The following is a 25,428-nucleotide window of genomic DNA, read 5'->3' on the forward strand; positions in this document are numbered from 1 at the left end:
GGCATTTACCTGAGGAGTAAGAGGCGAAGAGCAGAACTGGCGTCTTTGCTTCCCGGCGCGGTTAAACACAGCACCGCGGGAAAGCATCCCTCCATAACAACAACCAGGACAAGGTTGTTGTTTGGCGATGACTTGGCAGCGCCGCCCTGGAAAGAAGAGAGTCAGGTGGCATGCGCTTAACGTTTGCAGCAGCGGCGCCTGTGCGAATAGAAACTTGGCGACCTGGAAGCGCCTTTTTGCGCCCAATTGCCGTCATAAATGGAAGCACGTCGCGAGGAAAGCGGCCTTTGTTTTCTCCCTCATTTCTCAGCTACAGCTGGGTTTCACATCCTGCTTTCTATAATACATGGATGTATATATCCTGCAGTTTCCCTAAAGCAAGAATCCTCTACTGATTAGCAATGCTGACCTTTATTGAATGAACCTCAGGAAAAAGGTCAGTGCCTAAATCTTTTTGACAGCTACGTTAACAAAAAGACCATGAAAAATCATGAATCAGTAACAATTCTGTTTCTTAGGATTTTAACAATTTCACTGTTATAGGCATAAACAGATCCCAGGATTTATAAACTCATACTAGCCCAGAACAGCAGTGTTGAGAGGTAGTTATTGTGGAACAGACTATTTATATAACAAATTAGGAAAATACAGGAAAGAACATTTTCTTATCATCTTGCAAAATGCATGTGAGATTCTGTAATTGATGTCTGTAACTTTTTTTCCTGTTTATATTTCATCAGATGAAAGGGAACATTTACTTATCAAAAGGAAACACTGCTGATGCAATATACATGCTTATGCAGAAAGATTAAAATGTGTTGCTACCTTTGCCATCTTATAACATTATTACAAAAGCTTTTACATGTTGCATTTCACCAGAGAACTGGTAGCCCTGTGGACTGAGCTGTAAATTAGGAAATCTCCAGTTGAATCATAGATCCTAGAAACTGACTAGACAGTTTTAGCCAAGGCACTCTCTTTCGGCTTTGTGTTATTTCTGTATCTGCAAAACGAAGACCCACCCTACAAGCTTTTTGTGAGGATTACTGCACAATAAAGTGTGAAGTGTTTTGAATACTCAAATACTGTACAACTGCCCAGTGTTGTTATGATCATAAATATATTAATTGTCCAAAGGTCCACAATACATGCAGGAAAAAAAGACTGAAGGGGTTTCCATATACATGATTTACAGCACGATCCACGGGGTGGGGGGAGGGAGTGCTGTCGAGGTGGCGTAATCCCACTGCATAAATGTGAAAAGGGCATTCATGTCGGTGGAAGAGCACTTACACCGGTGCTGGGGAGCAGTGCAGTAGCACCATACAGGGCTGATGGCACAGCCATGGTGGCAGTGCAGCTCTGGGACAGGAATTCATGCCAGCACCAAAGGAGGTGGGCCTAGGGATGAGGTCAATGTTAATCAGCTTCCTAAGCTCTTTTGGGCTGGGAATGCCCACTTTGGCACAAAGTTACTCCTGCAAAAACTGTACACAGTTGCAAATCCCACCCTCCATCAGCGCAGCCCTGCCCACAAGGTGCCCAAGTACTTAGGATACCAACTAGCCCACAGGCTAATAGGAAGCCCCCTAGTGCTGGCAATCAATGGCCAAACCCCATGCCCTAAAAAAACCCTGCTAGAAGCTGCCAAATCTCATAAAGTAGGGTGTGTGGCATGCATGCTATCCATCAGTTCTCTGCCAAGGAGACCAAGAGCAAGCAAACCAAAGGGGTAGGCAGTCATGGTGGCATATAGAGCACAGAGAGAGCAGTTTGGCTCACACTTTGCCCAAAAACCACCTGGGAGAGCAAAGTCCACAAAATCTATGGCTGAGCTCTCCCACCTAAGTTCCATTCCAGGTTCAACAGCTGCCAACCAAGAAACTGATAGGGCAACCACACCACTGCAGATAAGCCAGGCACTGCACTTCTGAAACAATTCTCTTGCCCACTCACTCCCTCTACCAGGGTGAGGTGCAGCCTAAGCAGCTCTATTGCTCAGCAGCACCATGTGGTGGAAGCAGCTGTGAAGCCACCATGCAGATGGTGCCTCTGTCCCCACCATCAAGGGGGAATGATCCAATGGTGCCTGGGGGAGGAATATGGGTGTGCAGGCATCCTCTACCATTTGCACAAATGCACATTACCCGGTAAAATGGAGCAAGGATGGGGGGGGCAGTTCCCCAACACCTACAGATGGGCCCACAGACAACACTTTGGCCCCTTCCTCACATGCAGAATAATACACTTTCAATCCACTTTCAATGCACTTTGCAGCTGGATTTTACCATACAAAACAGCAAAATCCACTTTCAAACTATTGTAAAAGTGGATTGAAAGTGTGATTATTCTGCATGTGCGGAAGTGGCCTTTCCCTCTGTTTCAGAGTAGAACAGCCCCCCTTGAGAGGCTTAGTCTGTAAGGCCTAAGGGAAGGCCTTAGTCTGTAAGGATGCACAGGGACTTGCAGTTGATAATATTTAAAAAAGCATTGCTATCCCTCTGAACTTAAATACTAATGCAAACTTGCCAACTTTAGCTCAATCATTTTGGGCACATGGGAGAAATATTCACAATAGGAGAACAAAAGTAATGGATTTCACAATGTTTTCCCAAACTAAACTCTGGTATGGTTTTCTCTGGGGGTGGTAGTGCTGCTGCAATACTGTCCTGGCTAATGAACAAACTGGGAATGTTTCCATTATGACTAAACTTCTCCTCCTGACTACCCTTTGGTAGCTGCAAAGGCATGCTTTATTGAAATTCAAAATGGGCCAGACCAGTGGAAAACTCATGTTGTGCAAACCATAGTTGTAGACTCCCAGTCAAACTCATAAACACATCTACACACACACACACACACACACACACACACACACACACACACACACACACACACACACACACACACACACACACACTGATTACAAGTCATTATTTTAATGTACCATTTCAATGCTCTGAATTGAAGAATAAACATTATTTCAAATAAATATTGACAATCTTATCTTTAGACATTGAGAAGATTTCAAATGAAACCATTAAGAGTGGTCCTAAATGCTGTGACCAGCATCCCCTCATTACAGCCTTGTGAGCTATGCATTCTCTTCTCTACTTTTCACTTTGCTTTGACAGCTTATAGAGATCATTAAAATGTTTCTGTGACTTCATAGATTACATAGATTAAAGTTCTTCATGGCAGCATAAATATATGCAAGTGCCAATCATTTGTGTGTGGTTGACTATGTGGTATGCTGGTGCCAGCAATTCCAGTAAAGTTGCATTTCTAATATAAGAAACAACTATGCCATAATGGAGGCCAAGAGCATTGCCATGCATATACATTACCTCTGCAATGCAAAAGCCCAAATACTCCAAAACATGTGTCCTGAGTTGACACATTATCAAGGAGACATGAATCAAGCATCATTGAGACTGGTTTGAAGCTTTGCTGAGCAACTTGCAAATAATGGGAAACTACTGAACCCAAGTTCATTAGCCTGCTATCTTCCCCTATTTGTCTAGAGCATCAAGCCCACAATCCTTCTTTTACTCCTATTTATTAATGGCAAAAGCATGTGAAGCAAGACAGCTTAGAAAGGAAATATTCCTTCTGTCTAGGTAAAGGTAGTCCCTGACGCAAGCACCAGGCCGTTACTGATCCATGGGGTCACACTATATCTATATCACAATATTTACCAGGCAGACTATGTTGACAGGGTGGTTTGCCATTGGTTTCCCAGTCATCTACACTTTACACCCAGCAAACTGGGCACTCATTTTACTGACCTTGGAAGGGTGGAAGGCTAATTCAGCCTTGAGCTAGCTATCTGAAACTGACTTCCATCAGGATCAATCTGGGGCCCTTTCGGCACATGCCCGGATCCGAGCCTCCGCCGGCATAATTTATGCCAGTGGAGGCTTGGGGGCCATTCGCATGCTAGTGTGCGAGCAGCCGGCACTTCCCTCTTAGCTGGAGAGGCGATGCAGCAGTGCCTCCTGTGCGAACAGCCACCCAGGGATGGCATTTTTGCTGTCCCTGGGCTGCTGTAAATCGCCCGTGCAGAAAGGGCCTCAGGTTGTGAACAGAGCTTGGACTGCAGTACTGCAACTTATCACTCTGAACCATGGACTCTTTCCTTCTGTATACTCTTGAAAATATATAATATATTAGAGGGGGCTGGGATTAATTGGTGGCAACACTAGTCCCGATCCCGATGCCTGCAGATCACATGTGACCACACAGCTCTCCAATAGATGCCAACAGCACTTCTTCCCCTAGTTGCTAACAGGAAAATATAGCGTTCAACTAATCAAAGACAGGAAACTGAAAGCAGATGTTAACTGAATCATATTGTGATACAGAGAAAGAATGTCCGCTTGAGAAGGAAATGATAAAATGCGAAATATAAAAATGATAAAATACATTTTTCTACTTATTTGTAAAATCAGAGTTTTAATAAATGCCTAACTGAAGGATGGAATGAAATGTTGCTTAAACCTGAATACTGAATATCTGAAGAAGGATTTTCAAACATTTTCCAGGAGGTCCCCAATGCAGGAAGTATTAAGAACCAATGTCTTCTGACTGCATTTGTCTGCAAACACCAGGACTAATTTTTTCCACTCAAAGTTCAAAGAACTTCAGCCGTGTGCTATAATATAAGAAGGATCTTAAGCAGCAAATAAAGGTACAAACAATAGGGGAACATGCATACCTCTCCCAGTGGATGTTTATAGGCTGCAGGAGAGCGTTATGCACAGCAAAAAGGCTCTAAGAAGTTCTAAGCTAAAGGAACATTTGGCCCTGAAATACTTGGGGCTTGCTTGACAAATAAACAGCTTCACTCAGGATGCTTCTCCAGGGGCTGAATTACATAGTCAAAGCTTCTTGTAGTAATTTTTGGAAACGCCTACCATATATTTTTAAAACTATGAGAAAAAAAACAGAGATCTCTGGTTTCATTTTTACAACTTATGAAGGTCTCGGAGTTCCCCTGGAAAGTACACATGATGTCTGCCTACTCAAATCAGAGTTCCTTGGAAACAATACAACAAACAGAAACATCAAGGGGGTTATGATTGGTGGCCACATCTTCCCTTGCTTGGAATCCTTGAATGTAACTGTGGATTGTGAAAAATGCTGATTTGCAAAGACCTTTGGCCTATTTCAGGAAATAGCTGCTGAGCTACAGCTCAGCTATTCCAAGGCAGTGGCTCCCAAATTCAAAGACAGCTTGGATAGTGACCAAAGGTGTGGCTTTGCCATCAGAGACTATATTCAAAATGTTCTTGGCTGTCTCCTCTAGATGGGAGAGAGACTGCAGTGGGCATAAAGCACTAGATAAAAACTGGGTGAATATTTACACCTAGTTAACACCCAGAATCTGGTGCCACAGAACTCTTAAGTGACAGGGCCATGTCAATTTCAGCATATCTTTTATTTACAGAAGGTGCATATTGGTTAGAGCAACAGACCCAGGAGAGTGGAAACTCAAGTTCAAATTCCCATTCAGCCATGATATTCTATATTACAAGATTCCCGCCCCCTCTCATTTGTATCTTCACAATAGCCCTGTGAGAAAGTAACTGGTCCAAAATCACCAAAGCTGCATTTACTCGAGGGCACAGAATTGTATTCCTGCCATGGCAGCTGGAGCAAGTGGAGCAAGAACATGTAAAAATAGGGTCCATACCAGTGGTGGGATTCAAATAATTTAACAACTGGTTGTTTACAAACACCATTTTAACAACTGGTTCTGCAGAAGTGGTGCGAACCTGCTGAATCCCGCCACTGGTCCATATCCTTATTGCATCTCTGTTGGTAGCTATCCCCATCTATTGCTCTTCCCCTTTTCACTGTCAGGCTTGCTCAAAAGAGCTGGCATAATGATGATCACATCAGTATACTTCTGAAGCTAGTTGAAGAAGAGGGGCGGGAAATCCTAATACTGAGCCTAAAGAATTTAGGAAGGGCAAAAGGTTGCGGGAAAGACAGAAAACAGTGTTCCCCCATCGGGCAGACCTTAGAAACTATTGAGAAGTACAGAAAAGAAAGATAAGGTAAGACTGCTGAGGGGATGATGTCATCTGTCTGAACACAGAAAAGGGAATTCTTTTTCTTCTTTGTGTAGCTGTCCGATGACATCACCTCACCGGCCTGAGATCTTAGCCCTGTTGTGCAGTAACACTTCCCTGCTGGGCTTCAGCTAAAGAACTCGTTCCCTTCACATAAGTCACTCTCAATTTCTTTCCCTCTCAGTAACCCAGCTTGGACCCCCCCCCCACTCCCACCTTCTCTTGGAATTCTAAACTGCTCAAATGTCTAGCCAGAGAGTGAGAGAGAGAAAGAATAATATCCTTTGGGATTTGCCAAATGATTGCAGCCTGAACGCCAGTGCAGAGGAATTTCCATTCAAACAATGTGTAGTAAGCAGTTCAACTTAGCAACCAACGGCAGGGGCCCCAGCAGCAGATTCCAGCTGCTTTGCTGTGCTGTCAAACATCAAATAGTGAGAACAGATAGGGCTACTTGGGCAACCGTGGCTCTTTAATTAATATTTCAAGGCCTGCACTCTTGCTGGAGAGATACCAAATGTCATTGGTTTTAGTCTCAAAGCTGTTTTTAAGTAGCTCAAGTGGGACAGTCATATAACATAAGAAACCAAAATAAAGCAGTGTACAGGCATGCATATTTGGTCTATAGAACATGTGGCATCTATCGGTGGGAAGTAAATAAAAAAAGAGACGTGTGTCTCTGTGCGAAGATGCAAAAGCAACCCGGATTGTTTCCATGGGCTCCAATTGCTTCCTGCATGGATGCATGTGAACATGACAACAGAAAAATGCATTACTTTATCCCAACTGCAACCCATTTTACTGTGCAAGGGGGCCATAGTTAAGCTTTAATGGAGCTTATTCACAAATTAAGCGTAAATTGGATTGCAACTCACCCATTCAGTGCAATTTACTTTTGAGAAAATGTGTATCAAATTCAGCTGTCAACTTTGTTATGTTTCCTTCAAATAATATTTCCGGGATTATTATATTGTCTAGTCAATTAATTTGAAGAAGGAACCGTATAAAGAACAATTGTGTATAAGTTGGAAATTCAAGGTAGCTTACCATTTACCTGCCACAGCATCTGGAACCCAGAAGATTCAACTACATTGTCAGACAAGAATACAACATGCAGACTAGAACTTAGAGTGCCTCCAGATGGGAGATCCGTGTCGCCACAGAAAGTGCCTATTAGCCTGGACTGGGCATTAGGCCCATCGTAAAGCTGAAATCAACCAAAAGAAGACACAGTGGTCATTAACATGATTTATTCACTTAATTTTATTTAAAATATTTACCATCTTTCCCCCTGAGCATTTCAACACTGAATTGTTTAAGGAGCAGTATTGTATCTCTTGGATATTATACAAATATTTTAAACCTAATGTGGTTGGTTTGGCTAAGACACATAACCAGTACTGTTCTTTGTGCAATTTGGCCATGGAAAAGCTTCTTAAGCTAGTGGTCATCAAAATGCCAAATGGCAAAAAGTCTCATAGATTCAATAGGCATTTGGTAAAGAAAATTTTGTGACTCTTTCTACCACTTGGAGAGCATAAGAAATGTGACACGGTGTACAACAAACTTCTCTCGGTGATACACCTCTGAAGATGCCAGCCACAGATGCAGGCAAAACATTAGGGACAAGATCTACCAGACCACGGCCACACAGGCCGGAAAACCCACAACAACCAACATAAGAAACCACCTTTGAAACTTATTGACGGTTCATTAGGATCAGCATTTGATTGCCAACAGCTCACACAATATAAACACTTGTTCAAAGTGCTCTGTCCCACATGTTAGAGTACTGCTATTGTAAATACAGCAGGAAATACTTGATAAAGCTTGATTTTAAAAATGGGAAAGTTCCACACATCCTGTCCATGTGTTATTTTAACATTTTTAAATTTGAAGATCTTAAAACTTACATTGTTCATTGTTAAACCATAAGATAGCTGAGTTGAACTCCAGTTGTTTATGAATTAATATTTGTACTTGATGCTTGCAAAATCCTGTATTCCCTCTGTACATTCATTCTGCCCTAGTCTAGCTATCAACTGATTTTCTGACTCATGAAACATGACTTTTGGAGGCAGTCTAGCAAATACTTGGCATAGAAATCATGTTTGAACATCTCCATCACTTAGTTGTTGGAATGTCATTTTAAAAAGTTTAACAGAAACCTATTTGGTTTGGGGCATGCTTGTTAGAGTAATGGTAGGATAAGTCTGTGCATTTCACACACATTTTCACTCTATCTTTCCTTTATCCATTATTTGCACTACTTTGCAAAGGCCTTCAAGTGAATATTGGTGGGAAGGGTGAAAGCTTCTCTGTCACCAAGGTAATGGGTCCAACACTTTCTTACCCTTATCCAGTTGGGCACTTTTGATGAGTTATGACATTCAGACATATCTAAACATTTGCCCCAAAACTAACACCACATTCCATTGCATACTTGAATGAATACAGCACCCAACTGCTACAGTTGAAAAGATAGCAGGCTTGCCGAAACACAATATTTTTTTCAACATTGGGATATATATTTTTTTAAATTTATCTGGCTTTGTGAAGGTTACTGCTACCTCACCTAAGGCTATGCGCAGATTTTATGTCAGGCAGCCCAATCCAAAGGGGGACATAGATCTGCACTGGCTGGGAACAGCACTGCCATGCCACTTCCAAAGAGACATTTGGTGGCACAGCTGCTGAGAACAGAAATAGAAAAATCCATCAGCTGGTGAAAAGCACCTCTGAGGGCAATGGCTTAAACCACCTTTGTGGTGGCATAAGTCTGTGCCTAGAAAAGGGGGTGTTCCCCGACTGAAAGGGCACTGGAAGCCAAGTAAAGTCAGCCCCAGGAACATCCCAGAACACCCCCCCTTCCAGTGCAGTCTCCTGCAGCAGAGGGTTAGTGGTGCATGCAGCAGCACACACACACACACACCCCACGCATGCACACTAGAAAAACAGCTCCTCTGCCTGCGTATTCATTCTTTACATTGGCGGAATGGGCACTAGAATTGGCGCTATCCCACACTGCTTCTAAAGTTCCTTCCACCCCCTCCCTTTGGATTGCACTCTTGATCTGATTGTCATTGTAATTTTATATGTCTCTGCAGTTTACAAAGTATTTTCCCTAGTCTCAAAATCTCAGGATGGTAGAACTTAAATAAAAGTTACATAGGTAATATCTCATTAAATAAAATCTATTTCCCCTGCAATTTATTTATTTTGAGTATTCCCTTCAGCGTACTACACAGTACTCACATAGAACTACCTTGGGAATATTAATTCTCACATCCTGCATGTGAGCTCCCGAAGGCACCTGGTGGGCCACTGCGAGTAGCAGAGTGTTGGACTAGATGGACTCTGGTCTGATCCAGCAGGCTTGTTCTTATGTTCTTGTGTTTAATTTGTTTTCGGGAATAGCTTCATGGTATAGACATTTTGCAGGTACAGTTAGTGATACAGCTGTTCAGAGCCAGAAAAAAGTTCCAAAAGGAAAAACAAATTTTGGGTGCATTTTCTGCATGAAGGCATTGTATACGCAGGCTGACTACATGCTACTGATCTTGTTGGATTCAAGCAACTTGAGAAATAATACTGCTAAAAAGTCTATTAAGCTCTATAGGTAGCATACTGCTAAAAAGTCTATTAAGCTCTATAGGTAGCAAGTTACAAGGCCAACACTAGCCAGTAGCAATAATATTCAGCTAATTCTGTAAAGCCGAACAATATTGCATGATTATTTTCTTAAGAATGATTTCATCAAGCAGAAGGCGTTTATATTCAGCAGACAGCAGTAATTTCCCATTTCTACGTAATTCCTCTGAAAACAAACAGACCACTATTCAAATACACAAATAATGGTTGCTCTAGAAACCACTTCACATAATACCATTTCCACTTTAGTTTGATCAGGACATATTCTCCTCAGGAAATCCAAACAGCCAAACAGCTGGAATTGTTTGAGAGGGGAGGCTACAGCTAGAGTTACAGGCATTGGTAAATTGGTAAATGCGTAATACTGAAAAGAACAGCTGAATATCGCAGGCATTGTTCTGCCCTTAGAAATGAACAGCCAAGAACCTACTCCTGCAACTTGTGTTCTTTTGGAGTGACATCCATTTCTCAAGTAATTTTCATATCTTGCCTATCTTACATATAGCACCAGTTTGCCTTTTAGTTATTTGTGACAACTCACAACCTTAAATGGGGGGTGGGGGGAACCCTCTCACTGGAAAACAAAGCAGGAAGTTGATTGGAACCAGATGGTGATAGTGTGTGTGTGTGTGTGGGGGGGGGATACACACAACTGGTCAGAAGTATCTCCTAAGTAAAGGAGAAGGGGTTTCCAGACAATGAGAAATTTTACTGATCCCACTGATCAAAGCATGATCAAGCTGAGGTCAGGTTCTGGTTTCCCTCAGAGGTAGATTTCAGAAAGTGGTGCTGGGGGATTGATGCTTAATCCCTCTAGGATTCCATAAAGCTCTAGCATTTCTCTGGGGGGCATCATCCTGAGATTTAGTCTCACCTGCCACCAATATGCAGATGATACTCAGCTCTCAGATGAATCATCTTGAGCTTCTTAAAGCTAAATTTCAGGCAGAAACACTTCAGATAAGAGCCTGGTTGGGAGGTATGTTTAATCTTTCTAAGCCTGCGTGTGTGTTTTTCACTCATTATTATGTCTTCACACCATTGAAACCACAGCTGCTCATCTTCTGCTCACTATACTGGAGTAAAAGAACATAGGAACCTTGAAAAAAATAGAAAGAGATAACAACTTTACCATTTTATAGTGCAATCCTAAGTAATGTTCCAATCTTTTAGGGATTTCAATGGATTAAAGAATGTGGAACTCTGTTTAGGACTGCACTGTTAGTCTTCTCCCCTTTTCATTTCCTAGTGTGTTTAAATAGATGGTGTAGACATGGTCCAAACTCCCACCATTTTCTCTCTCAAGTGCAAAGCTGAACAACAAACTAAAAGTTGGGCCGGCCGGGAAAGCCTTTGACAATAAACTAAACGTTGTTTTGCACTGCTATGTCTATTACTACTGTTCCAGAGCAGAAAGGATGGATCCTTTTTGAAAATTCTGGAAACTTTATGGATGGGATACCAGCCGATGTGGCTAGGAATTGTGAAGCAACAGGCACAAAGGTTCATTCAACAGCTGGGACTCAATGAAAGGAAGAAAAATCAGTTCTTGGGTCCTACAGTGTTTGTAACAGAACCATTCCTTGATCCAACTAATTATTTTTGAATGCCTGGAGTCCATTCAGTAATGCATTCCAAACTTCGTACTGGTTTGGCAGGACAAAGGGTACTCTGAGGAAAAAGAGCTAGGGAGTGTTTTGCTATATATATGCATGGGACTAGAGACATTCAATTCCGCATCTGAGATTTATTAACACTTATTTCTCAGGTCCTGCTTGTAAATGCAAAATGTGGGAGTAACTGAGTTAGATGTATTGATACTTGACAGTTGCATGGTTGGGTTTAACAGCCTTCCCGGAGCACTAAAAAAAAAGTCACATTTCTCTTAGCTGACAGGGTGTGGCAGCTGAGGAAATATGCAACTAAAAATAAATGATTAGTCATTTGAAGCTCTGCAAATCTAGGAGAAACCCTATTCTATGGTGGCATTTGATGCAGTTAGTCATCTGAGGGTTGTTGTAATTAGAGGCCATTTCGCTCTTGCACCATTTTCATTGCCAATGTGGTTTTGAGTTCTGCTTTCACCCAGCCTGATCTAAAACATAGCAACCATTTCAGAATCGGATGCATCAGTACCACTGCGGACCGCTTATAAGATAATCAGGTATCACAAAGCAGGCTTCAGCTTGAAAATGTGTGGGTGATTTTATCCTCCCACTGAAAATCCTCACAAGGCAAAAGCAGGGATCTGTGGTTAAGTGATGCCCCAGATCCTTGATTTAACTCTGCCATTTTTTTTCACTGAGGCTTCTGGACAGTTATCAGAGGTGGCCCTGCAATGAATGTGGTGCTGGTAGGCATGGGTGACAGTTTCTAGATATGAGAGCCAAGCTGTTCACAAGAGCCAAGCTGCACTTGAAAAGCCTCCAACATGTAATTTAGCTGCAAAAAAGGAGCATGGAGGAGGGTAATGGAATGGAATAGAGTAGGTTACCAGCCACCACTGAAGGGAGGGGATCCCCTGCTTTGGGCACCTCCTCCAGATATCGTCCGGAAGTGACATCATTACACTGGTGAGGTTGAGGGCTAGGCCTAATTGTAAGCCTGCTAAGATCCCACCCACCAACAACCACCTCATTGATGGTCAGGGGGCACCTGACAACCCTAGAATAGGGCAGTGGCATTGGGAAATGACAGGTTTAATTCTTCCTCTGCATCACATGCATGATTGATAATCCCTTTCAGATGCTTCAGGTAGGGAAAAACTGCTGAGAGTGGGAAGAAACTGAATTTATTACTTTACAAGTTGTCACACCTTTGCTGAGTATTTGTTATTCCCATTCTCTTATAGGCATAAGGAGGTGAAGGCTCTTGCCACTGTTATCCCTTTAGATGAGCCAGGAAGAGAGGGAGGGGAGAGAGTGAGGGGTGGCATTCAAGGGAGAGGATGGAGGGGGCCCGGCATCTGGACATGGCCCACCTACCCTTAAGCAGGGAGGGAAGGAGGGAGCAGGGAGGGAGCAGGGAGGGGGGAGGGAGGAGGGAGGGGTGGCATACAAGAGGGAGAGGAGGGGCCCGTCATCTGGATATAGCTACCTTCCTAGCAGAGGGAGGACGGAGGGAGGGAGGGGAAAGGGGCCCGTCATCTGGATATGGCCCACCCATCCTAGCAGAGGGAGGGGAAGGGGAGGGAGGGAGGGGTGGCATGCAAGGGAGGGGAGGGAGGGGAAGGTGTCCCGTCATCTGGACATGGCCCATCCACCCTAGCAGAGGGAGGGGAGGGGTGGCATGCAAGGGAAGGAGAGTGAGAGAGGGGAGAGAGTGAGGGGTAGTTTGTTGCAGTTTTATTTGTTGTTGGTTTCTTTAAACAGCATTTTTAAAAACTTGTAAGCTATTTGGGTCCTTATGTAGAGAAAAATGGGACACAAACGTTGTAATAAACACACACACTTCTCTTTATTAACTGAATGAACTAAGTTTTTAAAATCAGAATTGTGATTCATCTTGGCCAGTGCCTCTTAAGAATTTATCTTTTAAAAAATCTTTGCAAAATTCTTTGCAAAAATATTTATTTCTGGCAAAAAATTAATTTCTGGCAAAATTGTCCCTGCTCTTTAAACTTTAATTATTACAGAGAATTATACTGATGGAGAAATTAGTCCCTTTACAACATCATGTTGTTTTTATTTCATAGCTCAAAAGCTTAGGATTTTTAAAAAATCATTTAAATATAAGATATTCAGTGGCACAGTGGCTCCCTAACTCCAAAGGACCTCTTTATTTCTGTGTATTTTAAGGCTGTAATAAATATAAAAAGTATAAAGAGAAATGCAGAGATCCATAGATTTGCGGATCTGTATTGGGGAACCATGACTGGCCAACATTTTGCGATGCACATTTTTTTCTTCTCACTTTACGTGCCTGACATGCCATATTATGTGCTTCATGTACTTAAACTGATATGTTCCCATCCTGGGATTCTGCAAGAAATGTGAAATAAAATGACTCATAGCTTACTGGGCTTGTATCAAATGATAAGGGTTCCCCTTTTCATGATTCATAGTGGGAAACAGAATTCCAGATCGACTGACTCGTGTTCGCTTTTTTTTTGCTGTTCCTACATTATGTAACAAGGAAATCATTTGTCATACCTTTATATTGTCACGTTCACAGTTTGTGCCTCCAGTCACACTCAGTGCTGTAAAGCTATAGTTGAGGGTGTTGCCAGATGTCCCTTGGATGGTCCAGTTGCAGTAAGCATTTGCAGGATAGTTACTGGGATAGTTTAAACTCTCCAAAATGCCCCAGCTGTGGTTAGCTGTTACAACTCCCTGACAAACTTGAGAAAACAAAACAAAAATACCCAGTTATAATTCCTATACAGTTTTCCATTGTATATATTCAGTATTTCAATCCATAATATCAATGTGTGTGTGTAAAGTTCCGTCAAGTTGCAGCTGACTTATGGTCATCCAATAGGGTTTTCAAGGCAAGAGGCTAATATCCAGCACTAATGTTGCTGGGTCCCAGATCACAGCAATCTGTAGTTTCATACTGTGCATTTTAGAACCATTACAGGAAACGATAGAGAAATTTACATTGAATGTTGAAGGGACTATTGTTCTTAAAAGGTCTGAAGAGGAGCAACCAAGAATGATGAGAGTTCAGCACACTGTTAGAGCTGATTCCCATGTGCCTCTTGAGTGCTTGATGACTGTGATCATGTGATCACTAGAACGTTTGAAGGATACATCCCAGATCAGATACCATCAGCAAAATTCCCTTGATCATACCCGAGTGAGTTCACAGATTCGTCTGCTATACATCAATGTTAAAGTGAGAAATCAGGTCATGTATTTTCATGGCCTCACACACACTTAACCTCAGTGGATGTCTGTTCCTGATATTAGAAACTACTGACTTGATCCTTTTTAACCAATAAAAAAATTCCGCCTGCACTAATTTTATCAACTTCAACAAACCTTCATTTGCTAATCACATTGAGGTTAGTGGTTGGCGGCCACTCAGACGGCCAAAGCAACAGTGGCAAGATACCATCAATGCAGGTCTGAAAGGTACATGCCTGCAACCAGACAACATGCTTGATCGAGAGAAGTGGCATATAAAAATCAAAGCAGCGGACCTGCATTAGTGGAACAACGCTAGGAAGAAGAAGAATTTCCCCATCTGGACTATGGAATGAAAAATAAGGGAGCATTTGCATGAGAAAATCAGTGGGCATCAGAAAGGTAAGCATTCCTTCTTTCACTACTGATAATTTCTTACAGCTGCCCCCAGCCTTATATTTCCACGATATTTTCTATGCAACCCTGGCATTCGTAGTATTTCTACACACATCTGTCACACTATCCAGTTCCACTGTAATGTGATATTTCATTTCAGTCAGGAATATGAGATTTAGAAACCCTTCCTCTTTCTTAACCTTTCTTTCCAGCATAATCCCGCTGCAATTAAAGAAATAATCATATTGCACCTTGAGCGAATGACTATAACATGACTTGATCTCTGAAACCACTTTACAATTTATTTAATGAATGTGAAATGGTAGATTTAAACAAGACTTCATAGAGATTTGGGGAAACATAACTGGTTTTCTTTTACTGAAAAAAACCCACAAGGAAAATATTTCAGGCTCTGTGGACACTTTGAATGTATGAACCTGGTTTAACTTTAGCAAAATGAAGTATTTACAAGAGCTTCCGGCGGGTTTTCCGTGCTGTGTGGCCGTGGTCTGGTGGATCACCTCTGAAGGTGCCAGCCACAGATGCAGGCGAAACGTTAGGAACGAGATCCACCAGACCACGGCCACAAAGCACGGAAAACCTATCAGAACCAGTTGAATCCGGCCATGAAAGCCTTCGACAATATGTACAAGAGTTTTCTTTTGCCCATTTCTGGGAAGCTGAGATGTAGATATTTAAGCTCAAAAAGGTTGGGGACCACAACGTAGTCTGACATCTATTATGCCACTGATCCTCAGCTGGTAAAGTTAGATCCCTAAGATTTGCCCTGACCTAAACTGAGTCACATTAGCAGCACAATTATCATATTCTTCTTTGCATTCTTGTTTTGTTTAGGAAACTTAATAAAGCAGTGAAATAGAGGCAGAGAATAGGAGAGACAGCAAAAGGCATGATGGACACTCAGCAGCAAATTAGAAGTGTGCCTTATACTATGATTTTTAAGTTTCTGAGATCTGAAAATGTTAAAGTCTGCTGTTTTATGCTATTTTGCAGATCTTGTTCAATGTCTTGTAAATTTTGTCATTTGGAATGAACATACTAGAAGTATGTGGAGAGAGGGAATGATATTGAATTACAGTATGCCTTCCATTTACATGTTACACTGGAAGTCATGTTTACATTTGTCTTGTATAAATCTGGATCTTTGTACTATTTCACATACGACACTCAACTCTTGATTACATTCTATGAAGGTGCATAAGGAATCTTTACACTTGAGCAGGAAATAGGGAAGTAAGAATATGTACTCAGAAGTTCTAAGGCACATTGATGACACTTACTTTGCTTATAATGAGCAAGGAAACCTCCACCTCCTAAAGAAACATCTGTCCTTAGTTTTACATATAACCTGTCCCCTGAAGAGCGGATTGTAGGTGGTATCTGATTACCACAAAATTTGCCCAGCATCTTAGCACTGGTACTGTTGCCATCATAGACCTGCAAATACATGCAAATAAAAAAGATCCTGATAAAATATCACTGCTGATTGCTCAATTGACCACACATGCCATATTGGAAATGTTGACATGGAAAAAATAGACAAGTGAATTTGCATAACTTGTATGCACAAATGACAACCTGAAGAATACCACATTATCTAAAATACTGTCAAATGTCTGCTGGAATATATTTCTATTCCAATATTCACTGCATGCTGACCCAGAATTTTCAGTGTCAGTTATTACAATATCTTCAAATACTATAATGTTTTCCTCAGCATGACTTGAGATCAAATCTTCAGTAATGTCACGTCCAGGTGGAGTCCAAGAATTGATATTGATATGAAGAGTCGGTCTTTAGGAATCTCCCCAATCTCTGTGGTCTCTACCCAAAAGTGACATGGTTGCATTCAGCAACACTGATTTCATAAGCTACCCCCCCCCCCCATTTGCCTACCATTTGCCAATGAAGGACTGGCAAATCTAATCACCATGAAAAGCATGGCAATAAGATAAGTAACATGCTTCCTTTAATCAAGCCCCTTCTGTGTGTTTTGACCTGTGTGAAAGTGACCTCTCCCCCAGGAATATTTGTCTGAAATCCCACAGGGACTTTTAGCAGCTCAGGCAGATGGCATTTGCCCAATGTCATGTAAATTAGGATATGTTTGAAAGTGTAGGGAGGTCAATTATATCCCTACAGTGATGATGGCACATGGTAAACCCTTTTTAGATCTGTGGTATTATGACATCACCCTGACCTGGATGGTCCAGGCTAGCATGATCTCATTAGGTTTTGGAAGATAAGCAGGGTCAGCCCTGGTTAATAATTGGATAGGAAACCACCAAGGAATACCGGGGTTACTCAGCAGAGGAAGGCAATGGCAAACCATCTCTGTCTCTTGCCTTTAAAACCCTATGGGGTCACCATAAGTCATGTTTATGAATTCATCATGTTTGCAAGAGACCAGGAACCCAGCAGAACCAAGGGCCAACGAGGCAGTCAAGGCCAACAACATCAATGTCAGACCAGAGAATCCCAGCAAATTTTTTAAAAACAATTTTTTAAAAAAACAAACCACAGAAGTCCAACACAACAATCATAATACAGGGCAGACATTTTTGCAAGACCAACAGAACAAATTGCAATTTACATATGCCCAGCAAAACCTAGGGCCACTGCAGCAGTGCAAGACCAACCAGACTAATGTCAAACCAGAGAGTCTCTGTAGTAGAAATTGAAGGTGGGAAAGGCTTTTGCAAACCAAACAGAACAAATGCAAATGTAAAGAATGCTGATAAAATCCAGAGCCATTGTGGAAGTGCAAGATCAGCATGATTAAGGTGAATCCATAATAGAAAAAATCCAAGCACTGAGCAACACTGTAAAAACTGCAAAGAAGACACAATGCAACTCCAGAAAAGGGTGGAAAAACTCTTGAAACTGAAAAAGTCATTTGAAATGTACACAGTTCACACACTTACAATATACACAATCTATAGGCAAGCCCATACAACTCTGGTAATACAAAAAGGGTGGGCAGGGGGGAGAGAAAATAAAAAATAAAAACAGTCTCAGGGAACCTGCAAATACTATCTGTTGATCTTTCCAATAAATTCTGAATATTTCTGGAATTTTAGGACCATTTTTTCAGTTTCCCCAAAATTTCTGAATATAGTTGAGATGCCAAAAATACTCCCAAAATACTGATAAGGTTTTGGGGGGGGGGGCATATTTTTGGCTTGAGTGTATTCAAATGCACACCCCTAATTTTGATAGCCATGTTTCTGTGGACTTATTCACTAAGGAGTACTAATTCTGTTCTGATTATTTAAAAAAAAATATCCAGGCCATTTATATAACGTTTTGAATATGGATGTTTGAACAATGGATTTCTTGTCAGGCAACTCACTACTTTGTTCTTTGTTCTTCTAATTCACTTAAACATATCACTAGCAGCTGATGCACAAGTCTCCCATTGACTTCCTTTCATTTCTCCTTAGATCATAATATCACAATTCTTATACAAAACAGCTTTCTCTCAAAATTAAATTCAAAAGGCAACACTTCTCCTTAAGTCAAAGCCACAAAGCAATGTCTGATGAAGGGAGCTTTGACTCTTGAAAGTTCATACCCTGAAAATCTTGTTGGTCTCTAAGCACCTTGTGGACTTGAATCTAGCTATTCTAAAGCAGAAACGATGGTTTCATTTCAACACATTCTCAGATACCTGTGGACATACATGCATGTAGGGAAATATGTGGTGTACATGAAGCAATGGGGGATTGCAGTTGCCAGCTGAGAAGCCCAGGGACTTCTGTGATGGATAGGTGGCCAGCAAAGGAAATTGGTAGATGCCATGATTGATCCCCCTGCCCTGCCCTGCCCTGCCCTGGATAGCACAAGCTAGCATGATCTCATCAGATCTCAAAAGCTAAGCAGGGTAGGCTCTAGTTAGTATTTGGATGGGAGACCACAAAGGAATTCCAGAGTGGATACACAGAGGCAGGCAATGGCAAACCACCTCTGAACATCTCTTGCCTTAAAAACCCCACCAGGGGTCATCATAAAAGGGCTGAAGCAAAAAAGGTTGCCCCCAATTATAGAGGAGGGGTTAGGACTTAGACGAGGGTCAAATGGACGAAGCTGTAAGAAATGCAGTAGAATAATTTCACCAAGCCCAAGAATAAAGGCAACCTTTTCCCTAGTCAGAGCTGCGGGGTGGATTGGTGAGATGACAACACCAGCATTAGTAGGGGGGACAGCATATTGTCCCAGATATTGTAAGGATCAATGCTTAAGGTGGTTTTATAACCTTGTTCCTACCAGGGGTTTAGGGGTTCAGTTACTGATAAGAAAAACTGGCCCTTTGGTTGAGGGAGTCCCATTCCTGTTTTCATAAAAGGGATGAGGTAACACTAGAGACAACAGTATGGGATAGCAAACCTCCTGACATGGACAATGATGTGGAAAGCATTCCTTAACTAGCTGAGTTGAGAAGAGACTAGCAGCAATTGGGAGTCCTAGGCTGTCCTCTGAGACCAAGTCTAGAATCCAGTGGGAGGGGAGGCTAGCATTGAGGCATCATTACGGACAGCAGCAATTTCTGCCATCATTGTGACACTTTTCCAGCCAATGTGAAAGTAGGGATGGGTCCTTAATATAGCTCTGTGTAGAAAGTTCATATAGTACACTTTTCTACAGATGTGTCTGCATCAGCCCTACTTGTGTGTAGAAAAAAGGCTTTGAGAAGTATCCTTCAGGCAATCCAACTGTTTTTTTATATCTACAGAAGCTCCCTCATATGACAATAATGGAAGCACAAGCCTTAGTGAAGTAGAATAAATTTACTTTACATACAGCAAGGTAATCATATCGACATCTTTCATGAGACTCCAGATGGAATTGTTCAAACTGGATTTCAAAGGGGCTTCCATGACTTGACTGCAGCAACCAGTAGCATTCGGCATTGTGGTGGTAGGGCATAGGATAGTTGGGAGACATGAAGAGTCCAGAAGAAGTTGTAAGGGTTCCACCACAACCTGAAAGAAAATACAATGAAATGTATCTGTACTGGTCAACATCTGGGTCCCCCCCCCCCACAGTTATGGACAATAGGCCTTTTCTGAACAAATTATTTCCAACATACCCTGATGGGAAATGCTTTTTATGTGGACTTCTGCATGTTTCACCCTTCCATTTGGCTCCAGTTAACTCCAGTTACAGTTAACTTTTTCTCCATTGTTTTAATGAACACTTTTACTACAATGTTTTGCCTGATCCATTACCAAGCTAGCTACTGAGTATTTCTGCCTATGCATGTTTTTGCCTGTTTCTCCAGCATTTGTGAGATCATATATTGGTGGGCCCCTCTTGGGAGAGAATTCCACACCTGTGATGTTATCATTGTGAACACTCTGCATTTTATCCTCCTAAACGTGACTTTATAGGACATGGCTGAATTCCTTGTCTGTGGCATTTATTTAGTTTATGATTATTCCAAGGAGATCAGAACAGCATATGTGGTTCTTCCATCTTTCATTTTATCCTCACAACAATCCTATGAGGTAAGCGAGGCTGTGCAAGAAGGATTGCCCCGAGGTCCCCAGCAAACTTCATGGCAAAATATGGATTTGAACGTGGTGTGCCAGATATTAATCCAAAATTCTAACCGTTGTATCACACTGACTGTTATACTGTAGGGAAGAAGAAAAAATGGAATTGATACCCCCCCTTTTTCTCCTAGAAGGAGACTCAAAGGGGTTTACAAACTCCTTTCCCTTCCTCTCCACACAACATACATTTGTGAGGTAGGTGGGGCTGAGAGAATTCTGAACAAACTGTGATAAGCTCAAGCTCACCCAGCAAGAACGTAGGAGTGGGGAAACAAATCTAGCTCACCAGATAAGACTCCGTTGCTCATGTGGAGGAATGGGGAATCAAACCTGGTTCTCCAGATTAGAGTCTACTTGCTCTTAACCACTGCACCAGGCTGACTGGATATTAGGAAAACCTGAATATCCTTCATTCTTATGTCTGATCAGAGAAATGGCATTCCATGTCTGGCGTTATTTTACCTGTTGATGTTCCATCCCAGTAAGCTGAAAATCCAGTGTAGGTAACATATACATCACTTACAAACTTTATCCACAGTTTGTTACTATGAGAGATGGTCAATGGAGGCAATGTATTTCCACAGTATTTCCCACGCAACGGTGAGGTCTCATAACCACCATCTCTATAATCAGAAAGAACATAGGGGCTTAAAACTTAATTAACCTTCATTACACAGGCAAACTTAATTAAGCTTAATTAATTGTCTGACTGTTTCACTATGCACTGAGATCATTATTCAGACCGGGCCAACCACTGAAGATGTGCCTATGAATCTATATCCATTCCAGAAGGACAAGTGTTTAATTCTGTTGGAATTATCAGTAAACAGCAATGATCCAACCTGTTAAAGACTGATAAATTTTAGGCTAGCATAGACACTTTCATAGACATTTTGTCCAATGTATATGTCAGATGATCTATAAATATCTGCATGTTATCCTGAATTTTAATCTGTGCTATATAAGCAAACAAGGTAAAATTATCCAGATAAATAAAATCCTATCAGATTGAAGTTCTGGGAAGGATACCACCGTGGCCCTGGAAAGCCACAGCCAGCCTGAGGAGATAATACTTAACTAGTCTGAGGAGAAAATGATGTGGCATTTATTTATTTACTATATTTCTATATTGCTTTTCCTTGTTCAGATTAGGAGAGTAACTTGCTCCTTACAGCTCTGCCATCTGCTGATTGAATATCGGCCTGTCCCCTCCCAGGAGGATAATGCCGGACACCATCTATTTATTTTAATTGTGGAAGATCACTGCTGCTAGTGTTTTAATGTTTAATTTACTTATTGTTTTAATTGAAACTATTTGCTGTCTTCAAATGTTGATTGTTTTGTAAACCGCCCTGAGCCCTTCAGGGGTAGGGCGGTCTATTAAATGTAATAATAATAATAATAATAATAATAATAATAATAATAATAATAATAATAATAATAATAATAATAATAATAATAATAATAATAATGATGATGATGATAATGATAATGATAATAATTATAATAATCACAGTAAAACATTAACACTATTAAACACCATTAAAAACAAGCCAGGAAAAAAAACCAGCCTAAGCAATCACCCTTACAACGTCACCTAAAATGGTTGAGGAAAGAGGTGGACTGTTCTTCAACTGGCAGCTCAGTCCATAAGAATGAGACCACTACAGAAGATATTTTTGCCTGGCAATTCCCCCCCCCCCCCCCCCCCGCTTTAAGGATGGGGAAAAAAACCAAACCTCACTGTGAGAATCTTAATGTCCACCCAGGCTCATAAGAGGCAAGGCAGTCCCAAAAGCATGAAGGACCCAGCACCTTGACTTGGATCCGAAAGCAAGCAGGAAACCAGCGCAACTTTTGTAAACCTGCTGTCTTATATTTCATATATGTTCATGCAATGGATCTCTGTGCCATGCAGTTCTTTTAAACCTTTCAAATATCACTATAAAGATACAAAGAATAAATACACTTGCCTGATTTCGACATAATCCCTTTTACAACCTGCACTCTCCAAAGAGAAATTAGTGAAGTGCAAAGCAATCTGCTTGTTGTTCCCCACAGTGATCCTATATATGCACATCATTCTGGCTGGGTAGTGGTTTGGGTAATTTGGAGACGATAGTACACCGGTGGCTTCTGTGTAGTCATGTGAACATACTTGAAAGGAAAAAGAACACAGCACTCAGGTCACTTACAGTGAATGTCAAGTTTCATTGGAAACAAAGCTGCACTGACAACATCTTCATAGTAGACAAAAAAAATGAAAAACAGCTCTGCAATTAACAGAAAACTATTTTTCATTGCCAATTGGATGAAAAAATAATCTTGCTACAGCTCCTATGTAACACCAAACCCATGTAAGGTTTCTTATTTTAATCTTGACATTACTTAGTATTCAATTTTACTCCATGATCTGGGGGCTAAGAGGAGGATTTTGTGGAACTGCCCTCTTCCTGACTTCTGCTCCAGTGCTCTTGGATGCCCTCTCCTGGATGCCTCCCCTACTTCCTTCTAGACAGACTAGGTATGAATTTTTTTCCATTTCATTTGGCAGAAAATATTGGTAAGAATTATGCTTGGACTTTGTTTTCTTTCCTACTTAGAACACAGAAACAGCTGTGCTGAGTCACACCAAATAGTCATTCTTCCAGTCTCACTTCCTGTCTCACAGAGTGGCCAATTAGATGCCAGTGGAAGGTCTACAAGAACGGCCTGGAGGCAAAGCCTTTCATTATTGCCCTCTAATACTGAAGCTTAGAGGGCCTATCGAGGCCTTGGTGGCTCATTAATGGCTAATGAGCAGTCAAAGGAATTGCCATGGCAGAAGTGATGTGGGTCTGTGGCTCTCAAACGTCACATAACTCCTGCTGTTAAAGGGGCAACCTCCTGTTCCATTACTAAAAGGCCTTCCAGTGAAGCTACAACCCAAGCGTTTAAAATTTAATGTTGCAAAATGGGTGCATAATGCTCCTTATACTGTCCTTTACAAACACTTAATCTAATAGTTCCTTCCAGTAAAATGAACAGATAATTAAGAGAAAATATGGTTGAGGCTCCCACTAGACACGATCAATTAACTACTGATTAAAATGGCCCATTCTGCTGTGATTCTCCCACAATACTCAAGGAGAGACTGAGAAATCTGAAAAGCGATCAGGCTGTTGTTAGTACACCCACTTTGGTTAGAGCTGTGCTATGTCCAGAAGAGATTAAATACAGATGACTAAACTCTAAACATCCTGCTTGGCTGGTGTCCTTTCATGCAGGCCCATCCAGCACCAGCATCTGTTTTGCACTTTTCCAGTTGGCTCTTGCTGGTATCCAAATATCCAGCTACTGGATTAAAAGCTGTTTATGTGAATTGTGAGCATTATGAGCTACGAATTATGAGTGGTTTCTTTGACACAACCAAATGGATTAATGTCTTGGTTTTTATTCTTACCAAATTGATGAAACTGGTGTACCAATTCAGATTTCTAATATATGAGTTTCAGTGGAGAAGAGCAGATTGTCCTGCACAACTTTGTTTGTGTGCAGACGGCAAGTTCTGATTCAAAAGGAATGCAAGATGCTTGGAAGGAGAAGCACCGTTTTGCTGGCTCTTTTCTCATGCACTCTTGTACCACTTGGAAAATAACAGAGTGAGGACACTTCCCCCCCCCTCCCGGAAAAAATTAGATTTATGCTTTGCCAGAATTCTTCTTTTAAAAGGCTAAACAAAGTATCTTGTATCCCATATGCTTCCCCCCTTTTAATATGATCCCTCGCTGTCAAAAGAAATTTGTCATTTTCCTAAGAGTACACATGCTCCTTTTGTCTTGATATTTGCCACCTCACCTTGAATCCCTACCGAACAGACTTTTTTTTACAGGCAACAGAAGAAAGTATCAGCGCTTGAAGCCCCGCTGGTGCTGGCACATGATAACATAATTAACTGACTTAATTTTACCAACTCAGAAAAGAAAAAAAAAGTGCAAACAAAGATCCCTTGTGAAGGAGTTCAAAAGCAAGCTTGTTTAGAAACAAGACGTTCAAATTGAATGTCCTCTCCAGCTTCAACAGCTTGTGGTCGATGCCGTTGCCAAGAAAGGACTTTAATTGCCAGCCTTTGCCCACGCAAAATCCAGGGGGAAAGCAAGATCATCTCTGCCCTGAAGTCAGGACTGCTCAGGGTTGCTTAAAGTTACAACTTTTCTTAGGCCATTACAATGAGCTACTTGTAACAGGACATGTTAAACTGGGGCCTGCAATCTGTGGTTCTAGAGCTAAACATGGCTCAGTACAGAACCACCTTTTAGGACTATGGATAGCTTAGAACGGGGTCCAACCTTCTTGAACCTGTGGGAACATTTGGAATTCTGACACAGGTGGTGGGCACAACTACCAAATGTCTGCCACAAAATGGGGGCTGCAGGTAGAAGACCCAGCTACAAAATTGCTGTCACAGCTTTCTTTCAGTCACACAGCAAAGATCCTTGTGCTGTGGTGGCAGCTGCTGCCAAAACAAAGTTTTAAGAAACCTGCACAGGAAATCAAATCTCCATTCTGGACAACCAGAAGGCCTGCTAGACAAAAGCCCTACCTGGCCTTTGCCACTATCTAAAACCACTTGGCAGATACCAGAAAAGGTGCCACAGTGCCCACTGGCACCACAATAGGATCACTGGCTTGGAAGTTTGTTATTAACACCATAAGGATAAAGCACAGCCCAGGACTTATTGGGGGCTGCCATTGTGACCTGGGAGAAGGCAAGGGATTGAGGGTTTGCCTCCCCACTAGCCGCATGACACTCAGAGGAGCGGGGCCACCAGAGGCCTGGCTGGAGTGTGTGGTGGCTGGGGAGTGAAGCTGCAGCAGCCTGACCACTTAAGGTTGGGCAAA

The 25,428-nt window shown here is 41.7% G+C and overlaps 1 protein-coding gene across 1 annotated transcript in view; it reads right to left on the minus strand.

Annotated features, from left to right (window-relative positions):
• Nucleotides 1-25,428, minus strand: part of CUBN (cubilin) — a 144,266-nt gene that overhangs the window by 79,288 nt on the left and 39,550 nt on the right. Inside the window, exons 22-27 of the mRNA XM_048510490.1 lie at nucleotides 22,521-22,704; nucleotides 21,010-21,170; nucleotides 19,793-19,974; nucleotides 16,273-16,429; nucleotides 13,880-14,067; nucleotides 7,125-7,284 (exon numbers count right to left, since the gene is read on the minus strand). Coding sequence (XP_048366447.1) covers nucleotides 7,125-7,284; nucleotides 13,880-14,067; nucleotides 16,273-16,429; nucleotides 19,793-19,974; nucleotides 21,010-21,170; nucleotides 22,521-22,704 — 1,032 coding nt within the window. The remainder of the gene's footprint in view (nucleotides 1-7,124; nucleotides 7,285-13,879; nucleotides 14,068-16,272; nucleotides 16,430-19,792; nucleotides 19,975-21,009; nucleotides 21,171-22,520; nucleotides 22,705-25,428) is intronic.

This window comes from Sphaerodactylus townsendi, linkage group LG11 (genome assembly GCF_021028975.2).
Source record: "Sphaerodactylus townsendi isolate TG3544 linkage group LG11, MPM_Stown_v2.3, whole genome shotgun sequence".
NCBI lineage: Eukaryota > Metazoa > Chordata > Lepidosauria > Squamata > Sphaerodactylidae > Sphaerodactylus > Sphaerodactylus townsendi.